This window comes from Cydia amplana, chromosome 1 (genome assembly GCF_948474715.1).
Source record: "Cydia amplana chromosome 1, ilCydAmpl1.1, whole genome shotgun sequence".
NCBI classification, from domain to species: Eukaryota; Metazoa; Arthropoda; class Insecta; order Lepidoptera; family Tortricidae; genus Cydia; species Cydia amplana.
Genome location: NC_086069.1, coordinates 4,330,899 through 4,353,164, shown reverse-complemented (window position 1 = coordinate 4,353,164; position 22,266 = coordinate 4,330,899). Strand labels below are relative to the sequence as shown.

The window sequence follows — 22,266 nt, the reverse complement described above, 5'->3', positions numbered from 1 at the left end:
ATACCTATGCACTACTGGCACAATCATACTAGGTTCATTGCCGAATGCACAGTATGAGGATTATAGGCATCCGACCCGGATCCGGATTAAGGCTTTTTTTTTTGAAGTGGAAACTTTTTTAGCGGCGCTGGGCACTTTTTGAGGTGGGGAAAAAATAAGAAAAAACCGGCCAAGTGCGAGTCGGACTCGCGCACGGAGGGTTCCGCACCATCAACAAAAAATAGAGCAAAACAAGCAAATAAACGGTCACCCATCCAAGTACTGACCCCGCCCGACGTGCTTAACTTCGGTCAAAAATCACGTTTGTTGTTTGGGAGCCCCACTTAAATCTTTATTTTATTCTGTTTTTAGTATTTGTTGTTATAGCGGCAACAGAAATACATCATCTGTGAAAATTTCAACTGTCTAGCCTAGCTATCACGGTTCGTGAGATACAGCCTGGTGACAGACGGACGGACGGACGGACGGACGGACAGCGGAGTCTTAGTAATAGGGTCCCGTTTTTACCCTTTGGGCACGGAACCCTAAAAATGATAAACTCGAGACAGCGTAAGGCGATCACGTGACCGTAAGAGGCGTAAGGTGGCCACTCATAATTTAGATGTCATTTAAATCAATAAAGAAAATGTTATGTTGCGGACTCCTTTTCAAGACTCTTTACCTATGTTAAAATAATTTGACGTTGTCATGGCAGTATGTAAATAAACATGTCAATGAAAAAGTGTGATCTTATTTGAGAATGATAATAATATATAATAAAATACCTAACACATGTCAAAAATTTCAATAAAATAATAATACTAAATAAATGACTTATTTCATAATATATAATATAAATATGTAACAACTTGCAAATTTACCGGAACCCCCGAATTATACCCGTATAGTTGGTAAGCAATTGTAACACCCCTGACCTCAGTGACGCAACGACAACACAAAATAGCAATCACTTAAACTAAGCCATTAACTCTACCATTGTGTTCATTACAACACTCAAATTATCTCCTGCGATTAACTGATTACTTTTGTAAGACCTGTGAATCTTTTAAAACTAAAACGCCTATTTTCTCTATAAGACTTATGGTGTTCTTTATCCTAGTTGAGAAGATAAAGTTTCCAAGGGTGTTTTGCCTGATAATCTCTCCTTATGTTCTGATGTGATTGACATTGATAAAGAAGTGAATACGTCTTGATACATGCAAATATTATTTGTTTTTCTTACCATAACCAAACGGTGTGCGTCACACCAATATCTCACTAGGTGTTTTCATGAGATAAATATATATCTAGGCTGTCTATCTACTTAACACTCATGTACCTACGCATCTTCTATAGGTAATAGAAATACTTGCCCACTCTTGCTTAAATACTGTGTAAGTAGGTACTTAAAACTATTGTAACCTTCATGGTTTCAAGTAAGGAATGCTGGGCTACACACCGGGATTTCCCGGCTAAAAATTAAAACAGTCGTTAAACGGTACCGGCCTATAGACTGAATCCATAACTCAAGCCTTTCCTTCGGAACATCAGATGCCTCAGTTACCTTTACGACCCACTGCCCCGGACATTAGGCATATTTTACAATGAACCGGTAGCATAGAATACATTACCATAAAGATTTATGGGGATTGTAGTAATTAAAATATTCCACCTGTCATGGGATCTAAAAGTGTTATTTAAAAAAAACATAAACAAATCGATAAAGTTTGAAAGTTTCCACGCATAACTTAGTAAAGAGCTTTCGACGTAGAAAGCTTATTTTAAAAAGAAGTAGGTAACCAAAACAAAACAAACGATGTTATTCACTAGTACTTTTTTAGACACAGTAGTGGCCGAAAATGTATATGGTCAAGTAATTCACCTCCTTGTATATATAGTACTTATGTACCTAGGTCATTATCATTATCATCACTCACTTGCCCTTTTGCCATTACTTGGCGCCGGCGCAGCATATCTTTTTCTTTCATATTAGGTACCTCTCTTTTCGTCGTCATCTCATCATTCACCTGCTTTATTTCCTCATCATCTATTACACAGTTCATCCACCCTTTCCTTGGTTTTCCTTCCATCTTACATCCCTCCACATTCATTCCTAATAGGTACCTTTCGCGTCACATGACTTTCATCCCTTCGCATTACCCGGATCCATGGCTTATTGTACAGTAATAAAAATATTTCCTAGTCCGCGTGTAAAAACAAATAAATACTCAAAAATTAAACGGTGGTTTTTGTGCAAAGAATAGGCCAAGTAACGTACATGACACTGCCGAAATATTCATGGTTAGACAGGTTAGGCTGCTAAACAATAATTATGTTTACCTACCTCTTGTTATTTTTAGCTTAATAACCGGATGGCGGATGGTCCAAGAAGACAGTGCTGTCAAAATGTCACTTATCTAACGAGTTCACGTCGACTCATCTTCGTACTTAAGCGACGATGCACTTAGAACTGATACCCGACAGGGGTTGGGGACACGTCAAATGTCACACTGTCATACACTCGTACATATTGTATCTTCACTTGAGAACTGAGTATCCACCAAACATTGTCAGGCTAGTCACGTAATAGGTGGCTATTTATATGGCAGACATGTTAGTGACAGACGAGTTAAAAGGATTTGTTACTCGTTTTTTAGCATCTAGCAGGGATATTCTAAGATACATACCTACGTACCATTATTTCTTTAGTCAGTCTAACGTCACAAACGTCACGGTATTAATGAGTGAAATATACGCGAAACAAAACTCAAATTACCTGCTAAAGAACTGTCTTCCCCACACATATTTTCCCATGTTTACTTTATCTTGTTAATATATTCCTAAGAGCGCACTCGTTTCTCGCTATACAGTCGCTTCACTGCGACTACTGCGAGTAGTGCGAGTGCGGGGCCGGCCGTCTCGGGAATAAAACTGTGAGGCCCATTCAAACTTACATTGAGATATCTAAATGATGTCAGTCGCGCGTGCATTTCGCTCATACTTCCGTACATCCATGCATGTCCGTACATGCATTGGCGAGAGCTAGACGCAAAGGCAATTGACATCATTTTGATGTCAAAATGTAAGTTTGAATTGGCCTCTGTGAGTAAGTGCGGCGCAGGTGCCTCACCCCCGTTGTTTCTGCGCTCGGTAAGTATACTTACGGAGTGGTGTTGTCTTACAGAAAGAGACAGGTGTTTGTATGTCCTTATCATGTGATATAGGTACGTGACAATAAATGCACCATATTGTCAAAAGACAGGGCAACTTGATACTTTCCTCACAACGACTCGCCTCCAAACAATTTTTTTTTCAAACAGATACGTCTGCAAGCGATACTACAATTATTTACTTACTTATATAAAAAAGCGAAGTGATGAATTTTGCTATTTTTCCTATAATCTGAACCTTCTTAATTAATCTTCTATAATATCTCCAATCGGAGTCCTTGTCAGACGTACTAGACGCAGACGTCGTCTTAAATTAGAGATCCTTGTGCGGCGTCTATTTATACGCCGCCCTGTACCCAGGACACCGTCGCGACTCATCTGACTAATGGTGACAACTTTACCACAGTCCAATTATCAAGAGTATTATGACTGAAACTCTGTGCACAATATATTTATCTTAAACCCGCAAAGCAAGGTTTAGGAAAATCGTTAACACTTACGTGCGTTGTTATACTCAATTTTATTAAACTGGGCAGTTATCCTATTGCTATATGACTATTACTTAGTATAGTTTGTCCAAAATTTACATCTGCCTTCTTGGGTATGTGCCTAAAAAATAAAACATTTATAATAGCATGAACGCAAATATCGTATTCGTGGGAAGTATAAGTATGTACAGTCACCTGCAATTATGTTACTCTTCAAAGGCCGCATAAATATGTGACACGCTCTTATGGCTTTACAAATAAGATCGTGTCAGATATTTTTGCGGCCTTCGTTGTGTAACATATTATTGCAGATGACTGTACCAGATATTATGACCAAAAACCAATAGGTACTTACTTATGTGATTGTTCGGTAAGTACTCTCCTCTCCATCGATAAGTATTTTAAATTTCTAGAAGAATGTTTTTTATACCTACCTTTCAAAATAATGCTTATCAAAATACTCCTGGCGGTGTTTATACTTGTGTTAGCGGTGCCGGTGAATCACCAGAGTCGTATTTACATAAAGTAAAGGCCATTGCCCTAAAAGGCATAAAAATAAGGCAAAGGAAAATGTTTTCCTCCTAATTTCACTGTAATTATTGTCAACCATACTTAGATACTTACGGATCAAGTGATTATGATTTTTTGACGATGCCTTCTACAAATAACTCATTTATATTTAGTTAATGGGTAAACTTCCTACTCATTACCTAATTAAAAGCTATCTATAGATAAAATGAGGTTGCGACTTCAAAACTGTTTAAGAAACAACATAATATCTAAGTTACACAAGTAGTCGTTGTATGAATTAATTTTCACAACGCTTCATTACTATTTCTATTTATTTTTATCAAAGCAACACACTAAAAAAGGAACGTTGAAGGACAGTTGTTTGTTTATTCTACTATTTAGGTCGTGCGAAAAACTCAACCGACGCCTTACTCACTTTACGATAAACTGGATCTATGGACAACTCTGAAAAAACTTTTTATTGTGGAGCAGCATTACTATTGCGACGTTACACTTCTGTTGTTGACGCGGATGATATCACTGTCAATTTTTTTGACAAATTGCGTAGGTAGATGTCGTTTGTTCACTTCCGTTGTGATTAAAGTCTATTTATAAAAAAAATAGACTTTAGAGCGTTAAATCCGTCAACGAACACTTAGAAGTACGACTATAACTTGGACACAACCACGTTTTATTACATAAATTAATTACTTACCTATAGAATGGTAGCTTATGGGACTGGATAGATTCATTCACGTCTCAGAGATCAGATAGGGCTGTTAAAAGTACGATCTATTTCAGCACAGATCTCCCGCCGCGCCTACAAATACGTTTGTTTCATGTTGATACTTGGCCGAGATTGCCCAGATTACAGTAAATAGGTTCTGTATTTACCTTAAGCAAATAACTCAATCTCTAACTTGTATTTAATATGAGTAAGCAAAAATATTACTTCATCGATGGACTTAATTACGTCGTATTATATATTAAAAATTCTTATAACTAAATGCACGTGTTAAAATCTGCAATATTGGTTTCTTCAGAACCGCTACATATTCACATATACATATATAAATATGTAGTAATTAATATGAGGATTTAAATGATCATAAAAAAACCTTTATTTATTCGCAGGAAGCAGCTTTTGCAACCGTTCAAAACTCTATTTCTCACGCCTTAATATTCCATATTAAGCCAGTTTAAATGTTTCTATCCGTCACCTTTTTTATATCTACTTAATACTGTAATTCAATCAACATTTGGTGTAAGTTTAACGCAAGCTAAGTGACCGTTTTTGAAACACGATGAAATAGCCCTCCATCATACCACATCATACGAAGGATATATCATAAAAACCAAATGTATTTATTACAACACGCTATGTCGTTTCCTTATGCGTTTTCTATGTTTCTTTAATACATTTTAGCAGGTCACCAACGATGTTTGAATTTGAATTGAATTGTTCTATGGAATTATCATGCAATTTTATGCTCCGACTATACCTACACAGTTTTTAAGACATTACACTCAGTGTAAGCGATAGAGATGCTCAGTATTTGGGATACGATTACATGGAGAACTGGTTTCGATCTTGATTTGGCACACGTCGTTAAGAGTAGGTACATAAACTGTACAGTAAGCGAGAAGCAGAAGTTTTGGCCCGGAAATCACAAGAAACAGAGTTACGAAATGTCCATATCGTCAGCACTTGTAGCATGCGACGTTTTAAAATTCTCAAAGTGGGCTTTACATCACTTGGAACTCTGTTGACTAAGGTTGTATACCCCCAATAAGATTGTTTGCCAAAATAACTTATTGCTGATCAAGTTATCTGAAGAGTTATTTTTTACCTGAGTCACCATATCTTATGCTCAATATCAGGCAAGCCAGACACACGTTTCCCACAACTATTTTTAAGTCCACGTACGTTGTTGAAATACGCTAGCAAGTTGTGCAACGAAAACTCACGAACTGTGTTAATGTTGATCGCAGCAATCGGGACAACTGGTCCAGTTGCTACTTTAAACTCGCGTTAAACTCGGGTTAAACGCGATTAACGACAATGTTGCGGAAGCGAGGGTTCAAATAACTACCAGTTTGTATACTGGTAATGTTTAATGTCTTCCTATGTTGCGAGTCTTAACATCCATAAAATTACACTACCTACTCGCATATAATATATGAAGTGAAGCTCAAAAGTCCAAAACGGTCTATCTAAATCAATACGTTGCCATATTATTTATTTACTCGTACTCGTCACTTCGACTTTTTAATATAGTCTGTCTGGTCGGTATTTATTAGTAAACCTAAACTACTCTACTTACACAGCTATTCAAGAACATTATCTTTAGTTTAGCTCATGTTCAGCTTATGGAACTTTTTTTACTCCACCAGCCCTAGCCGAAAGGTTCACCTGATATTATTAGCTGTACTATAACTAATTAACTTTTAAGATTTTATCAGCCACAACATTGTTCTATATGCATTACACTAATTGATTACCATAAAACCGAAAGCGTCGTCAAAATGGGGTCGGCTTAATAGGTCGTAACGCCGACCTCTCAACGCGCTCCGAAAAATGCAGCGTTTGAAATTCGAACGCTGACTGACGCTGACTGGTTGAGAATGTTGAGATTGCGTTTTGTTAATTGCAAGTAAAATGGCGACATGTATAGCAAAAATAAATGCATCAATAAAAAAAAAAATTATGTTTATGTTTTATTGAATTACTTTTTTGGGTAAAATTACAATAAAAGCTTAGCAAACTTAATAATAATTGTATTAAGGCTCCGTTTCGAAAGATAATAAATATCATAATTTTAATGAAAAAAAAAACCGACTTCTATGCGGCCCGGTGAAAGATTATTGTAGATGGTGCGCTATGTAGAAAAGGAAGCATTTCGTTTCTGTAAGGTTCGCGGTTCTAACCTAACCTAACCTACTTTTGTTGGGTTCTGTGAGGATAGCAGTTCAAACCTAACCTAACCCACTTAACGGCGCATGCGGTGCGGTGTACGGGGGTTTGAGCGGGAGGGGTTTGGCCTCATCATACTTTATACCTACATTTTATGGTAGGTAATCATAGTGGTTTATTTAGTTTAGGTATCATGGTGGTTTTCCAGGTCAAGGTCCGGGTCTGTGTCCGAGTCCGGGTCCGAGTCTGGGTCTAGTCCAGGTCCGAGTCCGAATCCGAGTCCAGGTCCGGGTCCGGGTCCGAACCGGATCCGGGTACGAGTCCGGATCTGGATCCGAGACCGGGTCCCAGTCCAAGTCAAAGTCGAAATTTGAAATCACCAAACATGTACTATGCGTCGTTGAAGAGTTCTGTTCTGATCATCATCAGCAGTTCCAGTTCATCAAATGCGACAGTTTTTAATGTTAATGCTTTATTTTATGATGAAAATACAGAAAATTCTATACGTGTGCCTTTAAGATTTGAGGAGTTCCCTCGATTTCTCATGGATCCCATGTTCAGAACTTGAGCTTGACATAAATATGGCTTAAAAACCTAACTTGCTTAACAAACATAACGAAAAGAAAAAATCGCCAAACGCGAGCTATGCGTCGTTAAAGAGTTTTGTTCTGGTCATCATCAGCAGTTACACTTCCTCAAATGTTACTTTTTAAATGTATATGCTTGATTTGTTGATTAAAACACAACAATCACTATATGTATGCCTTTAAGATTTGAGGAGTTCCCTCGATTCCTTATGGATCTCATCATCAGAACTCGAGCTTGACAGAAATGTGGCTTAAAAACTAAACTTGCTTAACAAACATAACGAAGAGGACAAATCGCCAAACGTGAACTATGGGTCGTTGAAGAGTTCTGTTCTGATCATCATCAGCAGTTCCACTTCATCAAATGCGACAGTTTTTAATAAAAATGCTTGATTTTCTGATGAAAATACAAAAATCTCTATACGCACATTTTTAAGATTTGTGGAGTTCCCTCGATTCCTCATGGATCCCATCATCAGAACTCGAGCTTGACAAAAATGTGGCTTAAAAACTTAACTTGCTTAACAAACATAACGAAGAGGACAAATCGCCAAACGTGAACTATGCGTCGTTGAAGAGTTCTGTTCTGATCATCATCAGCAGTTCCACTTCATCAAATGTCACGTTTCTGAATGTATATGCTTGATTTGTTGATAAAAACACAAAAATCACTATATGTATGCCTTTAAGATTTGAGGAGTTCCCTCGATTCCTCATGGATCCCATCATCAGAACTGGGTTTTGACAAAAACGGAACCAATCTGTATATAATATACATACAATCAAAAAAAGAATTTTCAAAATCGGTCCAGTAATGACGGAGATATGGAGTAACAAACATAAAAAAAAAAAATAATAATAAAAAAAAAAAAAAAACATACAACCGAAATGATAACCTCCTCCTTTTAGATTTGGAAGTCGGTTAAAAAGAAAACCCGGTGCTACTCCGTCCGATGAAAATAGAAGTTATTATTAGTAAGTGCACAAGAATGTTGAAAGGCCTGGTTTTACGACATTGTAAACAAGATAAAGTATAAGTAGGTAAGTGTAAATATATAGATTGTTTACAAATGATATATTTGACAGCATTATAAACAGTTCAAAAGCAAGTCAAGACGAAAATTTATGTCCAAGAAAATCAATTGTAATAAAGTTCTGCAGCGTGTATCTATCTAGTTTTAGCACAGTTTATGTCATATTCTCTCTTTGTATCGTATAATATGTTTGGTTGCACTTTTGGCGGGAAAGCAAGCCTTACTGCTCCGAATATCTCGACAATGCAGTCGCACTCAAAGTGCAGTCCAGACGACGTGGACTTTCGCTCTCGTCCGGCGATACACTTTCACTCGTCATCGACCAATTAGGAGCTGATAACAGCAATGATTTGTTATCGACCGGTCAACGACGTAATGCAACTTGTAGACTGTAGTTTTTGCACTTTAATAAATATAAGAACGGATACAAATATCTCACACTGGCTCAATTTCTTTCGTGGTTTGCTAGACTCCGACCACGCTAAGTTTGCACCGTACTTCATTTGAAACTTGGCGGGCGACGGACTCTAGCCTAGCGAGGTACAGGCCCCGTAGCCATCATGCCAATCGATGGCGAAGCGATAGCGATCATCACCTTGGCTAGGCCGCCAGCTCTTTCCTCTTCATACTCGTATTAGCAGCCTAGCAGGGTGCGTATAGTGCATTATTTATTCCGTTTGTTAGAAAGAATATCCCACTCGTACTAATGGTTACAGGCATTTATAATTCGTATCCCAAATGGTGTAACGTGATCCAACCTTTGATACGAGTACCTTCTAAAGTTGTTTTGTTCATAAATTACCATACAAAGCTGTCAAATCATATAAATTCCAACTCTCTCGGAAACACACACGGCTATAATATTTCCCATTTGTTTAATGTTTTGTCAAAGTTAGCTTTCTCTATTCAAATCAATATATAGTTTTAATGCGTTGATACAGATTAAGTTGAGGCCGAATTAATCAAACGTTTTCCAAATATGTTAGTGTTAATGTTAACTGTGCGAAAGATGTAGGTTAGGAAGTTAATAGGATGTGTATTTTAACCAAGTGGTAGCGACTCATATTAACGTGTTTGTCGGGCCAATACAGGTATACCGTGTATACCGGTTTTGGTTAGTTTGGGTTGTTAGTTCACGCTCGTAAGATAAGACAGACTGGACACTGTGCAAACTAACGCGGTATTCCACTTTTTTTGTGGATAGGTACCTAATGAGTGACATTGATGATATTGTAATGTGGTCAAGATATCAAGAACTTGGCGATATCTAGAGCCCGTCTAAGATAACTTTGCACTCTTTGCACAGACTTGAACAGAAAAAAAGTGAGGGAGTGTCATTATAAACGTCATATTTTCATAGCAATTCAGCATGAATGATGACATGGCCACACTTTGTCATTGCAAATGCCATGTAGAGTTAGCTTGCTCCGACTCTACACTTCAATGTACTAACTTAAAGCATTTCGAATAGTTAGTTGATAGTTCTGTTGTTAGTAGTTGATATCTCTCGTTTTGCAAAAGTAAATAGCCATTGGGCGCCGTGTCACAGCCGTCACAGGCTGTCATAGAAACAAATCATATTTGCCTGCCGACAGCAATAATCATGGTGCCTACTGCCTAGCCAAGGTGACAGTCGCTTGCGCTACGATAACGAAACGCTTTGTGTCTCTCTATCACCCATATTAGTGCGACAGTGACAGTTGCGTTTCGTTGGCTACGGAGCGTAAACGATTGGCACGTTGGCTACGCACCCAGGTTGGCGATAGATCACGTATTAATCCGGCTGGAACACATCTTTCTACCTGTGCTCTCGGATATGTTATCTTATCAACTTTCACTGATTTTTTCTCTGGTGCGTGTATTGTGCATTCTAGTAGAAATAAAATGTTTCTAAACATGGCCTTATCGCTTCCGTTGCGTGCCGTTGCAAGAAGAATTCGATATACCTATTCTTGTTATTGATGGTGTTAAAATAGGAAAGTTACTACCACATTGTTTCACATACAAACACTGTAATTTCTTTTGGGTCTCGAATATTTTCAAACTTGAGAACTCTCCATAAGTTTCTATTTTACAAGAGTTTTTGAGAATATCCCATCAGTTTCTATTTAGGTACAAGTTGATTTTATGCATTGTACTAAGGGTAAACTGTCATAATGTCAACCACCGACTATTTAATATGGGTCAACTTCAGAACTTGTCCAAGAAACTGTTGTACGTACAACAAATATTTCTTGATTCTATTTTTGAAATTACTATAAATTCGCTCTACTGCCTTTCTGAAAACTCGTATGACAACAGCACTGAGAATTTCTCTTCAATTTCCTCACCAGTGATCTTCACGCTTCTATCAGTCATCAGATAAGCCGGCTGTCTTGCAGCTGTCACTATATATGTGATGTCCACGATTCTGTCAGTTACCGATCTATCCTAGAGATTGTAGAAATGTCTCAAGGCCATTTATACACACGCAAATCTACTCCTTATTGACAGATACTTTCGTTCTAGAATAGAATGAGAATATAAGTGGACTTGAGGCAGGTTGAGTGTGATGAGTCCGTCGATAAGAGTGCGCCCACGGCCGCCCCACGCTCGCACCCCGGTGTCGACACGCTTTTCCAGTCTGTTTTCTAAGAAAGGATGTAAAAGTGTCGCATATAATAACTATGATCAACCACATTTCATATTCAACCGGTCCTTAGTTGAAGATATGATGGGGATATTTTATTTTTTTTCTATTTAGAAATTTAATTCAGGCAACAAGGCCCATATTACAAATACCTTACAGACTAACATCTCCTTCTTCTTCTTTGTCCGTCCCTGCTCCCGTTATCTGGGGTCGGGTCTCCTCACACTTTTGCGCCAGGCCCATCGGTCCCGGATTGTCGGTTTTGGCAATTGGGCTTTCTTAAGGTCTCTCTCGATGTTAGACCACCAGGTCAATGGCGGGCGGCCGCTACCTCTCTTGCGTTCTGGTATGTTAAGAGCTATTTTTACAACATGGTCTTCACTGCATCTCATTACGTGGCCATACCATCTAAGGCGAAACTCTGTCATTTTGTCTGTGATAGGCGCGACCTTAAAGCTGCCCCGTATGTGCTCGTTGCGCACCCTGTCCATCCTGGTTACCCCTCCCGCCCACCTCAGCATCTTCATTTCGTTTACGTGGGCTTTTTGCTCGTGTGTTTTCTTTACTGTCCAGCATTCCGATCCGTACAGTAATGCCGGGCGAACTGCTGTCTTATAGACTTTGCCCTTCGTTTTTATAGGCATGCGGGGGTCACACAAAACTCCAGTGAGAGTCCGCCATTTTTGCCACGCTACATTTATTCGGTGCGTAACATCAGCATCTATATTGGCATCCGCCGTTAACATGGAGCCCAGATATTTGAACTTGTTGACTGTAGGGATGGGTGTTGATCCGATGCAGATTGTTTCAGGGGTTGTGCTCCCGCTGAAGGGGCATTTCAGGTACTCTGTCTTGCTCCTGCTCACTCGGAGCCCATGCTTCTCGAGAGAATGTGTCCAGGTATTTAAAAATACTTGCAGATGTTGTGCAGTATTAGCCGCCAGTACGATATCGTCGGCGTACAGCATCGTCCACGGTAATGGTGCCGGAATGTGATTTGTGAGATAGTCCATCACGAGATTGAACAAGAATGGGCTCAGTGCAGATCCCTGATGGACGCCCACCTTGACCTCGAACGCATTACTTAAGCCTGCTAAGGTTTTGACTCTTGTACTGACGTCGTTGTACATGTCTTGTATTAGATTTATATAGTATTCTGGCACTTTCTGCGCCCTTAGAGCCTGCCACACTAGTTTACGGGGCACCCTATCAAAGGCCTTCTCGAGGTCAATGAATGCAAGATGCAGGTCTTTTTTGTTTATTCTGTGTTTTTCCATCAGGATTCTGACCGCCTGTATAGCATCCGTGGTTGATTTGGATGCCGTGAAACCAAACTGATTTGGGGAGATATCCGTTAGAGACGAGAGACGGCTATTTATAATTCGTTCCCATATCTTTAGCGTATGTGAAGTCAGTTTAATTCCTCTGTAGTTTTCGCACTCGGCCACATCTCCCTTGTTTTTATAAAATGGTAGCAGATAGCTCTGGCGCCATGATTCTGGAATTCTCCTTGTGGTCAGGATGCTGTTAAACAGTCTGGTCAGCCACGTGACCGCGACTTACAGACTAACATACATATGTATTTTATAAACTTAAAACTAAACACTAGTTATTTAGTCGATAAAACGGCGTGGCTCCGTTGCATCGGCTGCTCCTGTGTCGGATTCGGCAGTTTGCCCCGGAACCTCCGAAACACGACACCCTTCGGCCAGAAGTCAGCGCACTCGATGGTCCCCTGCAGCGGTCGCGGCACGCGCACCACAAAAGAGTTGAAGTGCACGTAGTGGCGCGATCGAAGCTGGAACACCCTCAGCGTGTAACCGGTCTTCTGGTGTACATACTCCACCACTTCAGCAGCCGTGGCGGTGTAATGCAAGCGCGATACGTACAGCGCCTTACTCGGTGTAGCAATGCGCAAGCCAGAATTAGCCGGTTCGGCGGTACCACACTGAGTCTTACGAGGCGCCGTGCGCGCCTTCTTCTTTCTTGATACCAGTGTGAAATCCTCCTCATTTTAGGGCCGTGTTATGGATAAGACGGCACCACTCACTTAAAACTTTACATAATTATGTGCCATTTACAACCTAAAGAGTATTTATTGTCGGTTGTCAATAAGGCGCTATTTCCATAAAGCTTCAATTTGAAATCAACCTTATCGACAACCGACAATGTGGTACCTTTTAGTTAAAGGGTCCGTCACACAGGCGCGTTTTCCGGACGGGGCGTGAGCGATTTATATGTAAAAGCGGCGCGCCCCGCTCGCGCCCCGCTCACGCCCCGCCCGGAAAACGCGCCTGTGTGACGAAGCCTTAAACGTCACATATAAACTTTCTGCACTAACTCCGCTAAGATTGTCTGGATGGGATTTCTCTTTAGCGACAAGACCGCTTGTTGTACTATATTGTTTCCAGTAATTTATAGCTTTAGTTGTACATAGTTTCTTTCTGTGTGTATGTGTAATAAAGTATATTTGTAAGTAGGTACTGTAAAGTTTCTAATACGTGTAAAAACTTGCGAATGAATGCGAATATTGCGAACACATTTTCCACACCATGTTCACGTATATTTTCTGTTAAACATCAAAACAAGAGGAGATTATGGATTATGATCATATATACTTTATTATCCGTTTGTTTGTTTCTAAATATGAATTCATAATTCCTTTCACTGCATAATTCGAGTTCACCCCTATGCATGCAGGTATACCTCAATGACTTTTAGCAGTTTTGTATTAATCCTAAGTCGTTCCAGAAGTTCAAACCAAGTTTTTTTATAAATATTGTTGTTTTTAATTTGAACGAAGATCGTTTGTATGTCTTTGTTAAACTATTAAACAAACTTTACAGATAATATTATATGAAAACGGTCCACAAATGAGTTTTATAATTTAATTAACCATTAAAATTACATTTACAATGTTTATTTACCTATTATCAAATTAGTAAGGTTCAGTTTAAAAGAGAAAGCACAATTTAACAGTATCGTTTCTTTCTGTTCCAGTTATCGGAGCATCAACATCATGCACCCGTCGTTATCTGCGGAGAGGAGATCATCGCGCGCTAGATAAACCTCGATTCCAAGAACATTATCTGAAGCCGGCTCTTCAATAAGTGACAGTGTTTCGTGTTATCGTGCTACAGTACAACTTATTGTTTATTCCACATTTCACATTCGATATTCAAATTTAAATTTGGAAAAATATTCAGCAGTTCTTGAACATTGGAAACACAAGTGCTTGAGTAAAAAAAGAGAATTCGAATTTCAAATTCGAATTCTCAAGCCGCGTTGACACGCGCAATTGACTGTAGCTAGTAGTGGACGGTTTAGTGATTGAAAATGGCCGGCACCGGTGGTGAGATCTGGCTTCAGTGGTTCGCGTGCTGCTACCAGCCCGCCGCGCAGGCGCAGCGGACGCGCCGGAGAATAGACCGCTCCATGATCGGAGCGCCCACAAACTTCCAGCACACAGGACACATAGGTATGTTTTACAATAGTATTATTAACATAACATCTTCCTCTAATTATTTGTTGGTCTAGACTAGACAGCTCAGGTTGATGAGATCGATTGGCAAATTCACCCAAACCATAAAGTTTACAAGCGTACTTTTAGTAGGCTAGTTACTATACGTTGTTAACAATATAAGACTGCTTAATTCACTGCAGTCATCGAGTTTCCTGCAACATTCTTGCCATTTGCAATTAACATGTTCTTTACGATCATTGCAACGATGCGACTGTTGAAGTTCGAAATGGTCGGCTAACTGCAGCAATTTTGCAATTCACATGCGTATGTACATTCAGTACGTCTGAAGTGGGTGCATTTATACTTTTACAGCATGCAATAGTGGTTAAACTTGATACCACTTGATGTATCTTATCGGGCGAAAGTGGGCTCACGCACCGTGCCATAATAAAACTAAAGTCTGTGCTCCAATTCCAATAGCAAATCCCACTTTCTGGTCCTCTCGCAGAAAACCATATTAATTGTGCTCTGTGGGTCCTTTTTCTAGGACTGGGTACTCTCTAGGACGCTATTAAGTCGGTTTTATATGAATTTTCATGACTTCATATGAAAACATGTAAGCCCATTTTACAACACTTGCATTATGCGTTTAAACTTTAAAGGACAAATTTACGTATATGTGTTAATATACACCTAAAGTACCTACTAGCATGTCCTTATGACATGACGTGTGAAGGATAAACACTTCTGTCAGTTTATTACAGTTACGTATAAACCTACACACACGTCTTCAGGCGTAGCGAGGTAACATAACTTCGAGAGGTAAGCAAATTTAACATCTGGCAGAACATTATTACTTCACAGAACATTCCCGTGGACACTTCAAAGGGATTACTCCGGTAATGACGTCAAGTGACGTAGATAGAATTATTGCAAGAGGTTAGAGATTATTATCTAGAATTGAGAGCACAATAGAATTGATATCCATAATGCCACTTGATGTAATCTACGACACAATCGAGTGGTCGATAAGTTCCTGTCTGTCAATCGATTGAGCCGATAACGGAGTGACCTTCCAGAAAGCCAAGGTGAACGACCTGTACAAATAAAGTGAGAAAAGCTTTCACGTGTCAAAGTCCTTGTATCATTGATGGAAGGTTTAATTTTGCCTGACATGTGTGTCAGGTTCATCCACCATGCATACGTGTTATACTGACCACGTATCAAGTCGCCATGCTAAGTAGGAGGACATCATAAACTGTTTAATTCAATGTGAACATAGAAATTCTTAAAAAGAAAGTGTATAAAACTTAACGCTTTAAGCTCTTGACAGTCTCGCACTTATGAAATAATAAAATCGTTAAAACTTTAAATTAACGATGTCCTGTTTCGAGACCAAGTGTCAAGCGTGTATAATTGCATGAACACAACTTTATGTAACTGACATAACGATTATGGCGATCACATTGCGCATGGACAGCTAAAAACTGTTTGTCTCGTTAGTATGCTGGCAACACACGTGCGTTCCAAATTCGGAGGCGAATGCCACCATACTATATTAAAAAGTTGTTTGTACGTACGTATTTTATGGTCTGTTTAGGCGCTTGGCAAGCCTTTGCAAATGCTGTCGGGGCGTTTAGTCATCATTTACACAATTACATTTAGATGATTTAGACAAGCATAGCTTACATTGAAGAAATGTTTTAAGCTATAACAGCTGTATCATGTTTTTTAAGGTTTCGTTCTAGGCATTCAGATTGCGATTAAAAATTGATTACTTCTCAAAGCATCCGAGCTAAGCTCATCAAGCCTAATCTTGGCACGGTAGGATCAGGCGCAAGCCTATTTACATGCTCCTGTTGATGCTTGATTTTACTTGCCACTTCTAAACAGAGCATGAAACATTTTCCACCACTTAAAAGGACTTTTTAGCCGAACTGCGTCGGTGTCGGCGCACCCCGTATGGCGCGCAGCTGTCTATCCTGCAACTCAATAATTTCAATTAATAATTTGCAGAAAATCTCAGAGTAAATACAAGTTACGAAGGAATTTTAATGGCTTCCTACCGAGTCGATATCGTGACTCGGTTGACGTTGATAGAAACGGAAACCTAATCGAATCCAATGCAAAATCCTCTGTTGATTAGATACAAACGAAGGACTATAATTCATTGCTATATTAATCGGTTCTGGCAGTTGAGTCTTTGCGAATGGGATTATGTCTCGTTTAATTTACGATGCGGCTGCAGACATGCTCACAGCAGCCTCATACGAGCCGGTTGTGTATTCTCATTGGTTTCATAAACACGGGCGAGTCAAGATCTCGGGCGAACCAGTATTACTTAGACCTAGAAGTCAGTATTAATATCCATAACCCAAGAGAGCCCAAGTAAGTTAGTTCACCCAAGTGATAAAATGGCCTACGCTCTGAAAGCGATTCGAACGCCTCTGCTTTAATGCAGACCTGTCATTGTATCCGGCCATTTTGACTGCGAGAACAGTTACGATAACTAATAAACTAGACTTCCGTAAATAAAGCTAATAATATTCCTTGGCGTTCCATATCCCAGTGGCTTTGTTTTGAGACAAGCGTTTGATCTGAGGGCTATAAGATCCCAAGCGGTCGAGCAAAAGGACAGGTTTGCAAAACAACTGAGCATCGGCAAATAGAACTAGTAGAAGATTTCTAATTGCTTCCAGTAAAGAAAAATTCTTGCTACACACCGACTTTGACCAATCTTGGTTGCGTCAATCGTGCTATCTAGGTTAGGCACTTCAAGTGGAGTTGTCATTTACTTTTCATAATCAGTTTGGGCTGATCTCTGAAACAAAGGTTACGCAAGCATATCTGCGTTACCAATTCATTTCATTTGTCATTGTCACATCTGTAATCTTGCATGTCATTGTATTTCAGTGGTCGTCTGGGTCATCTGTTTAATGAGATAATAGTTATGCGTTTTATTCCACAATAAAATTATATTATGTAAGTAGTAGTAGTGGTTGCCAAAATGGCCTCAGTCTCTAAAGGGTTCAGCCGAGTATAAATCACTTAATTAAGTGGAGAGTGTTCGAATTAACTATTATATTAATGTTGGCATTTTGGTAGTAATCTTATACATATGTCGGCGACGGATGGTCCTAATGGCGGTGGGCGCGTGGGGGTAGTACCTAGATGTATTACTTCACAGCCAAAATAGTAGGTATGCTACCAACGCATGAAATAAACATTCGGACTCATTAACCATACTAGTGCCTACTATTATTTCAGTACTAAATCATCAAAATAACAACGATCTTACGATGGAATCGGATTCGATAAAAATAAAAAGATCACATGAAATCGTTCAAATCTTTATAAGTCAAACTACACCGGCTCCAACCCTACACCTCTGACCCGAGAAGATTTAACCCGGCAACAAACTCGGCGGGACACATCTTTTCAAAACAACACATAGTTTCTTTATTTTACAAAAGTAAGCTTCTAATGGCACATAAGAAATCAAAATAACACTTGGAATAAAACACTTAGCTAAACGGTTAAACAACGTGAGAATCTATAAGCTTTCAGAATAATCCTTCAGGTGTAAGCCTTCAGGAACGTAGCGAATTAGGCACGAGCTTGGCTAACGTCCGATCTCTAGCGCGGTCCGATCAAGAAGAAGGAAGCCAGTCCCAGCGGCGGAGCCAACCGCTCCCGCCTCCAATTCAAGTTGGTAAACCTGCCTGACCAGTCTACCAACATAACGACAAAAATGCCTGCTCGTGCCTACGTTCACTCAAGATACTACGTCATCTTGACGTTCCAAAGCCTTCTACCTGTCATTTTAGTTCAACAATACGCCAAACATTGCTAATCGATTTTATACAGGCGTCTAACTATGAACTGTAATGCTGCAATACGTCTTTCTGGTGTCTCGCTCCGACACGGCCGTCCTGCGCTACACACGTCCTCGTGTGTGGATGTATGCATTTGATTCTGTAACAAAATATACAGCACAGTATCTCATCGCTCGGTCATTCCTGACCAAAAATTTGGGTCTCACTCAAATTACTATTAAGATCAAACTTTGTAATCAATCAAACCAGAAAAAAAAAATTGTTCAAAATTACTTTAACAATCCTCAATTCTCTAGTCAAAAATAGTCCATCGAGCAACGACTAAATAAAAATAATCATCAGTAATCATCGCCGCTATCTAACGGATACACTCCAATAATCATCGCCTCCATCTGGCGGATACTCTCAAATTTATGTGAAAACAGAACAATCCCAAACATCAAAACACAAATCACAACAGCTCTAATTCATTGCTCGACAGTATCACTACTATTGTCGTCAATATCAATTTACGGGGAAATTATCTGGCATTAAAAAAAAAATAGGTCATATGTGATCTAAATTTTTGTAAGACATCTTAAAATAAATAAGATTCTGAATTGAGAGTTCCAATTTTACTCATATGAACACAGTACATAAACGGGAATTCATTTTTAACAAAACAACACCAGTCCTTCGGTGCATTGCCAGTCCTTCGGCAGATACCAGACCCTCGTCAGAAGTAACCATCTCAGCTGCGTAAGTGCTACTCCTCGCAAAGAGCATTCTGCACATAAAAAGCAGACCACGTGCACCTCTTACATGCTCCGGCACTTCTGATGCGGTCACTAAACAATACCCAGTCCATCGGGCATACTTTCAGTCCATCGAAAGCAACACAGTATTGCCCAGTCCATCGGGCGTGCCTTCAGTCCATCGAAAGCATGACAGTATTGCCCAGTCCATCGGGCGTGCCCTTCAGTCTATCGAAAGCAAAACAGTAGTGCCCAGTCCATCGGGCGTAATTTCAGTCCTACGAAAGTACAAGCTTTCAGTTCATCGAAAGCAAAACAATGTTAACAGTGAATTCCAAAAAAAAAAAAAAAAACAGGTCTTTAAATCATGTTACTCAGAACCATTGGTACTATCAGCGTCAACTAATCAACTGAAACTGAACATTACTGATCAAAATCACTAAAGATAGCTTTCTTCTTTAGCTTTAACAACAGAAACTCGCTCAAGACTTCTATGCAGAAGTAAAACATCTCAAAATAATCCCAACGAAATGGGAACTGCTCACCAGCTTAATAAAGTATGATGCACGCGACCAAGTCAAAGGTGGTGGTGGTGAGGTCCAACCCAAGCACGGAGGCTGATCCTTTCCGCTTGCCGTTGCCGTTGCTGTGGCAGATTGCGAGAGAAGAGACACGATGTGGTTCAACATAGCTGGCTGTTACTGAAATCATCATTTGCACGGTATCAGGTTCATCATGTATGCAGGCTAAACTCAAAAGGTTTATGAAATGCAAGGTAGCAGACACAAAAAACATGTTTCCAATTTCCAATGTATACGGGACTTCAAAAATCTCAGAATAAAATTTAAACTTCAATGAGTGTGTTTTCTTTCATTCTAAGAACAAAAAAAACACGTGTTCCAAAAATAAGTAACACGGTAAAATGGGCCAATACGAAAAGTGACAGCTTATTAGTTACGTTCGACTGTTATGCTTCGCCATTACACTCAAAATAAAATTCACTAATAAACAATTAGAACGAAACCTGTCCTTTTATTTCCAAATCTCCAGCACAGAAGACTGCACAGCTGCTTCTGTGTCACGGGCGTAATGGTGTTTGCAAAGTTCGCTCGGCTCTGGCTGCAGGACACTGTAACATTAATTTTCATATGCGTAGCTCATGTTTCCATAGTATGCACGATTTGTGATCTATCACGGCATTACGAGCAATAATTTGTCGCAATTTTATTAATTACTAAACGTTACAGGGTAAAGATTACATAATCCTTGCATTGGCAAATCAGCAGGATCAATTTCTAACGGTGCATTGTATTTTCATGAAAAAAAAATATTTTTTGAGGGTAGATGCACAAGTGAGCGATGAAATAATATCACGTCGCGACAGCCAATATTTGATTATAATTAACAATATAGATTTCACATCAAAATAACTTAAGATCACTTAGATTTAAATGGATTTTAAAAATTAATTGTATTTTCATGAAAAATCAATTATTGAGGGTAGATTCACAAGTGAGCGATGAATAATATCACGTCGTGATAGCTAATACTTGGTTTTAATTAACAGTATGGATTTCAAATCAAAATAACTCAAGATCGCTTCGATTTAAATGGATTACAAAAATTAATTACAAAGAAACATAACGATCCCAGACATGACGTCACGTAACGACCGCTATGCTCGACTGCCTCAATCATAATTCACAATTTCACAATAATTCTCACCAAATAACAATGAATTACACTCGCCATTCAATCAAGGTTAGACACGTGAGCTTACCTTACCACGTGTTCAGATTATGGAATGTACGTAGGTCACCAGAAATACACCACGCTCCCAGGTGGCTGTGTAAGCAATACATGAAACTCCGCATCGATCCCACTTGCTGATGTCGGCGACGGATGGTCCCGATGGCGGTGGGCGCGTGGGGGTATTACCTAGATGTACCACTTCACAGCCAAAATAGTAGGTATGCTACCTACGCATGAAATAAACATTCGGACTCATTAACCATACTAGTGCCTACTATTATTTGAGTACTAAATAATAAAAATAACTAAACGATCTTACGATGGAATCGGATTCGATAAAAATAAAAAGATCACATGAAATCGTTCAAATCTTTATAAGTCAAACTACACCGGCTCCAACCCTACACCTCTGACCCGAGAAGATTTAACCCGGCAACAAACTCGGCGGGACACATCTTTTCAAAACAACACATAGTTTCTTTATTTTACAAAAGTAAGCTTCTAATGGCACATAAGAAATCAAAATAACACTTGGAATAAAACACTTAGCTAAACGGTTAAACAACGTGAGAATCTATAAGCTTTCAGAATAATCCTTCAGGTGTAAGCCTTCAGGAACGTACGGATTAGGCACGAGCTTGGCTAACGTCCGATCTCTAGCGCGGTCCGATCAAGAAGAAGGAAGCCAGTCCCAGCGGCGGAGCCAACCGCTCCCGCCTCCAATTCAAGTTGGTAAACCTGCCTGACCAGTCTACCAACATAACGACAAAAATGCCTGCTCGTGCCTACGTTCACTCAAGATACTACGTCATCTTGACGTTCCAAAGCCTTCTACCTGTCATTTTAGTTCAACAATACGCCAAACATTGCTAATCGATTTTATACAGGCGTCTAACTATGAACTGTAATGCTGCAATACGTCTTTCTGGTGTCTCGCTCCGACACATATTTATTTTATAATAGAATCATCGACATTATCGACAAACGCCGATCTTTTTTATTATCTTAAACTACTAATGTTTAACCATTCGTTATATGCTTGTCGAACGCCTTGAAGAAGCGCTTTAATCTGACTTTGTAATTAACGTTCTACTTCCTGACCTCAAAGCAATCGTGCAAGCATACCAGACAATGAAAACTACACTGCCATGGCCAAAGACTACGATGTAT

At 39.4% G+C, this 22,266-nt stretch overlaps 1 protein-coding gene across 2 annotated transcripts in view; it reads left to right on the top strand.

The window, feature by feature from the left end:
* LOC134662120 (CDC42 small effector protein homolog) overlaps nucleotides 1-22,266 on the top strand; it is a 62,408-nt gene that overhangs the window by 29,092 nt on the left and 11,050 nt on the right. For both annotated transcript variants that reach the window (XM_063518394.1, XM_063518401.1), the window contains exon 2: nucleotides 14,312-14,789. In XM_063518394.1, the coding sequence (XP_063374464.1) occupies nucleotides 14,648-14,789 (142 nt within the window). In that variant the 5' untranslated portion in view covers nucleotides 14,312-14,647. The remainder of the gene's footprint in view (nucleotides 1-14,311; nucleotides 14,790-22,266) is intronic.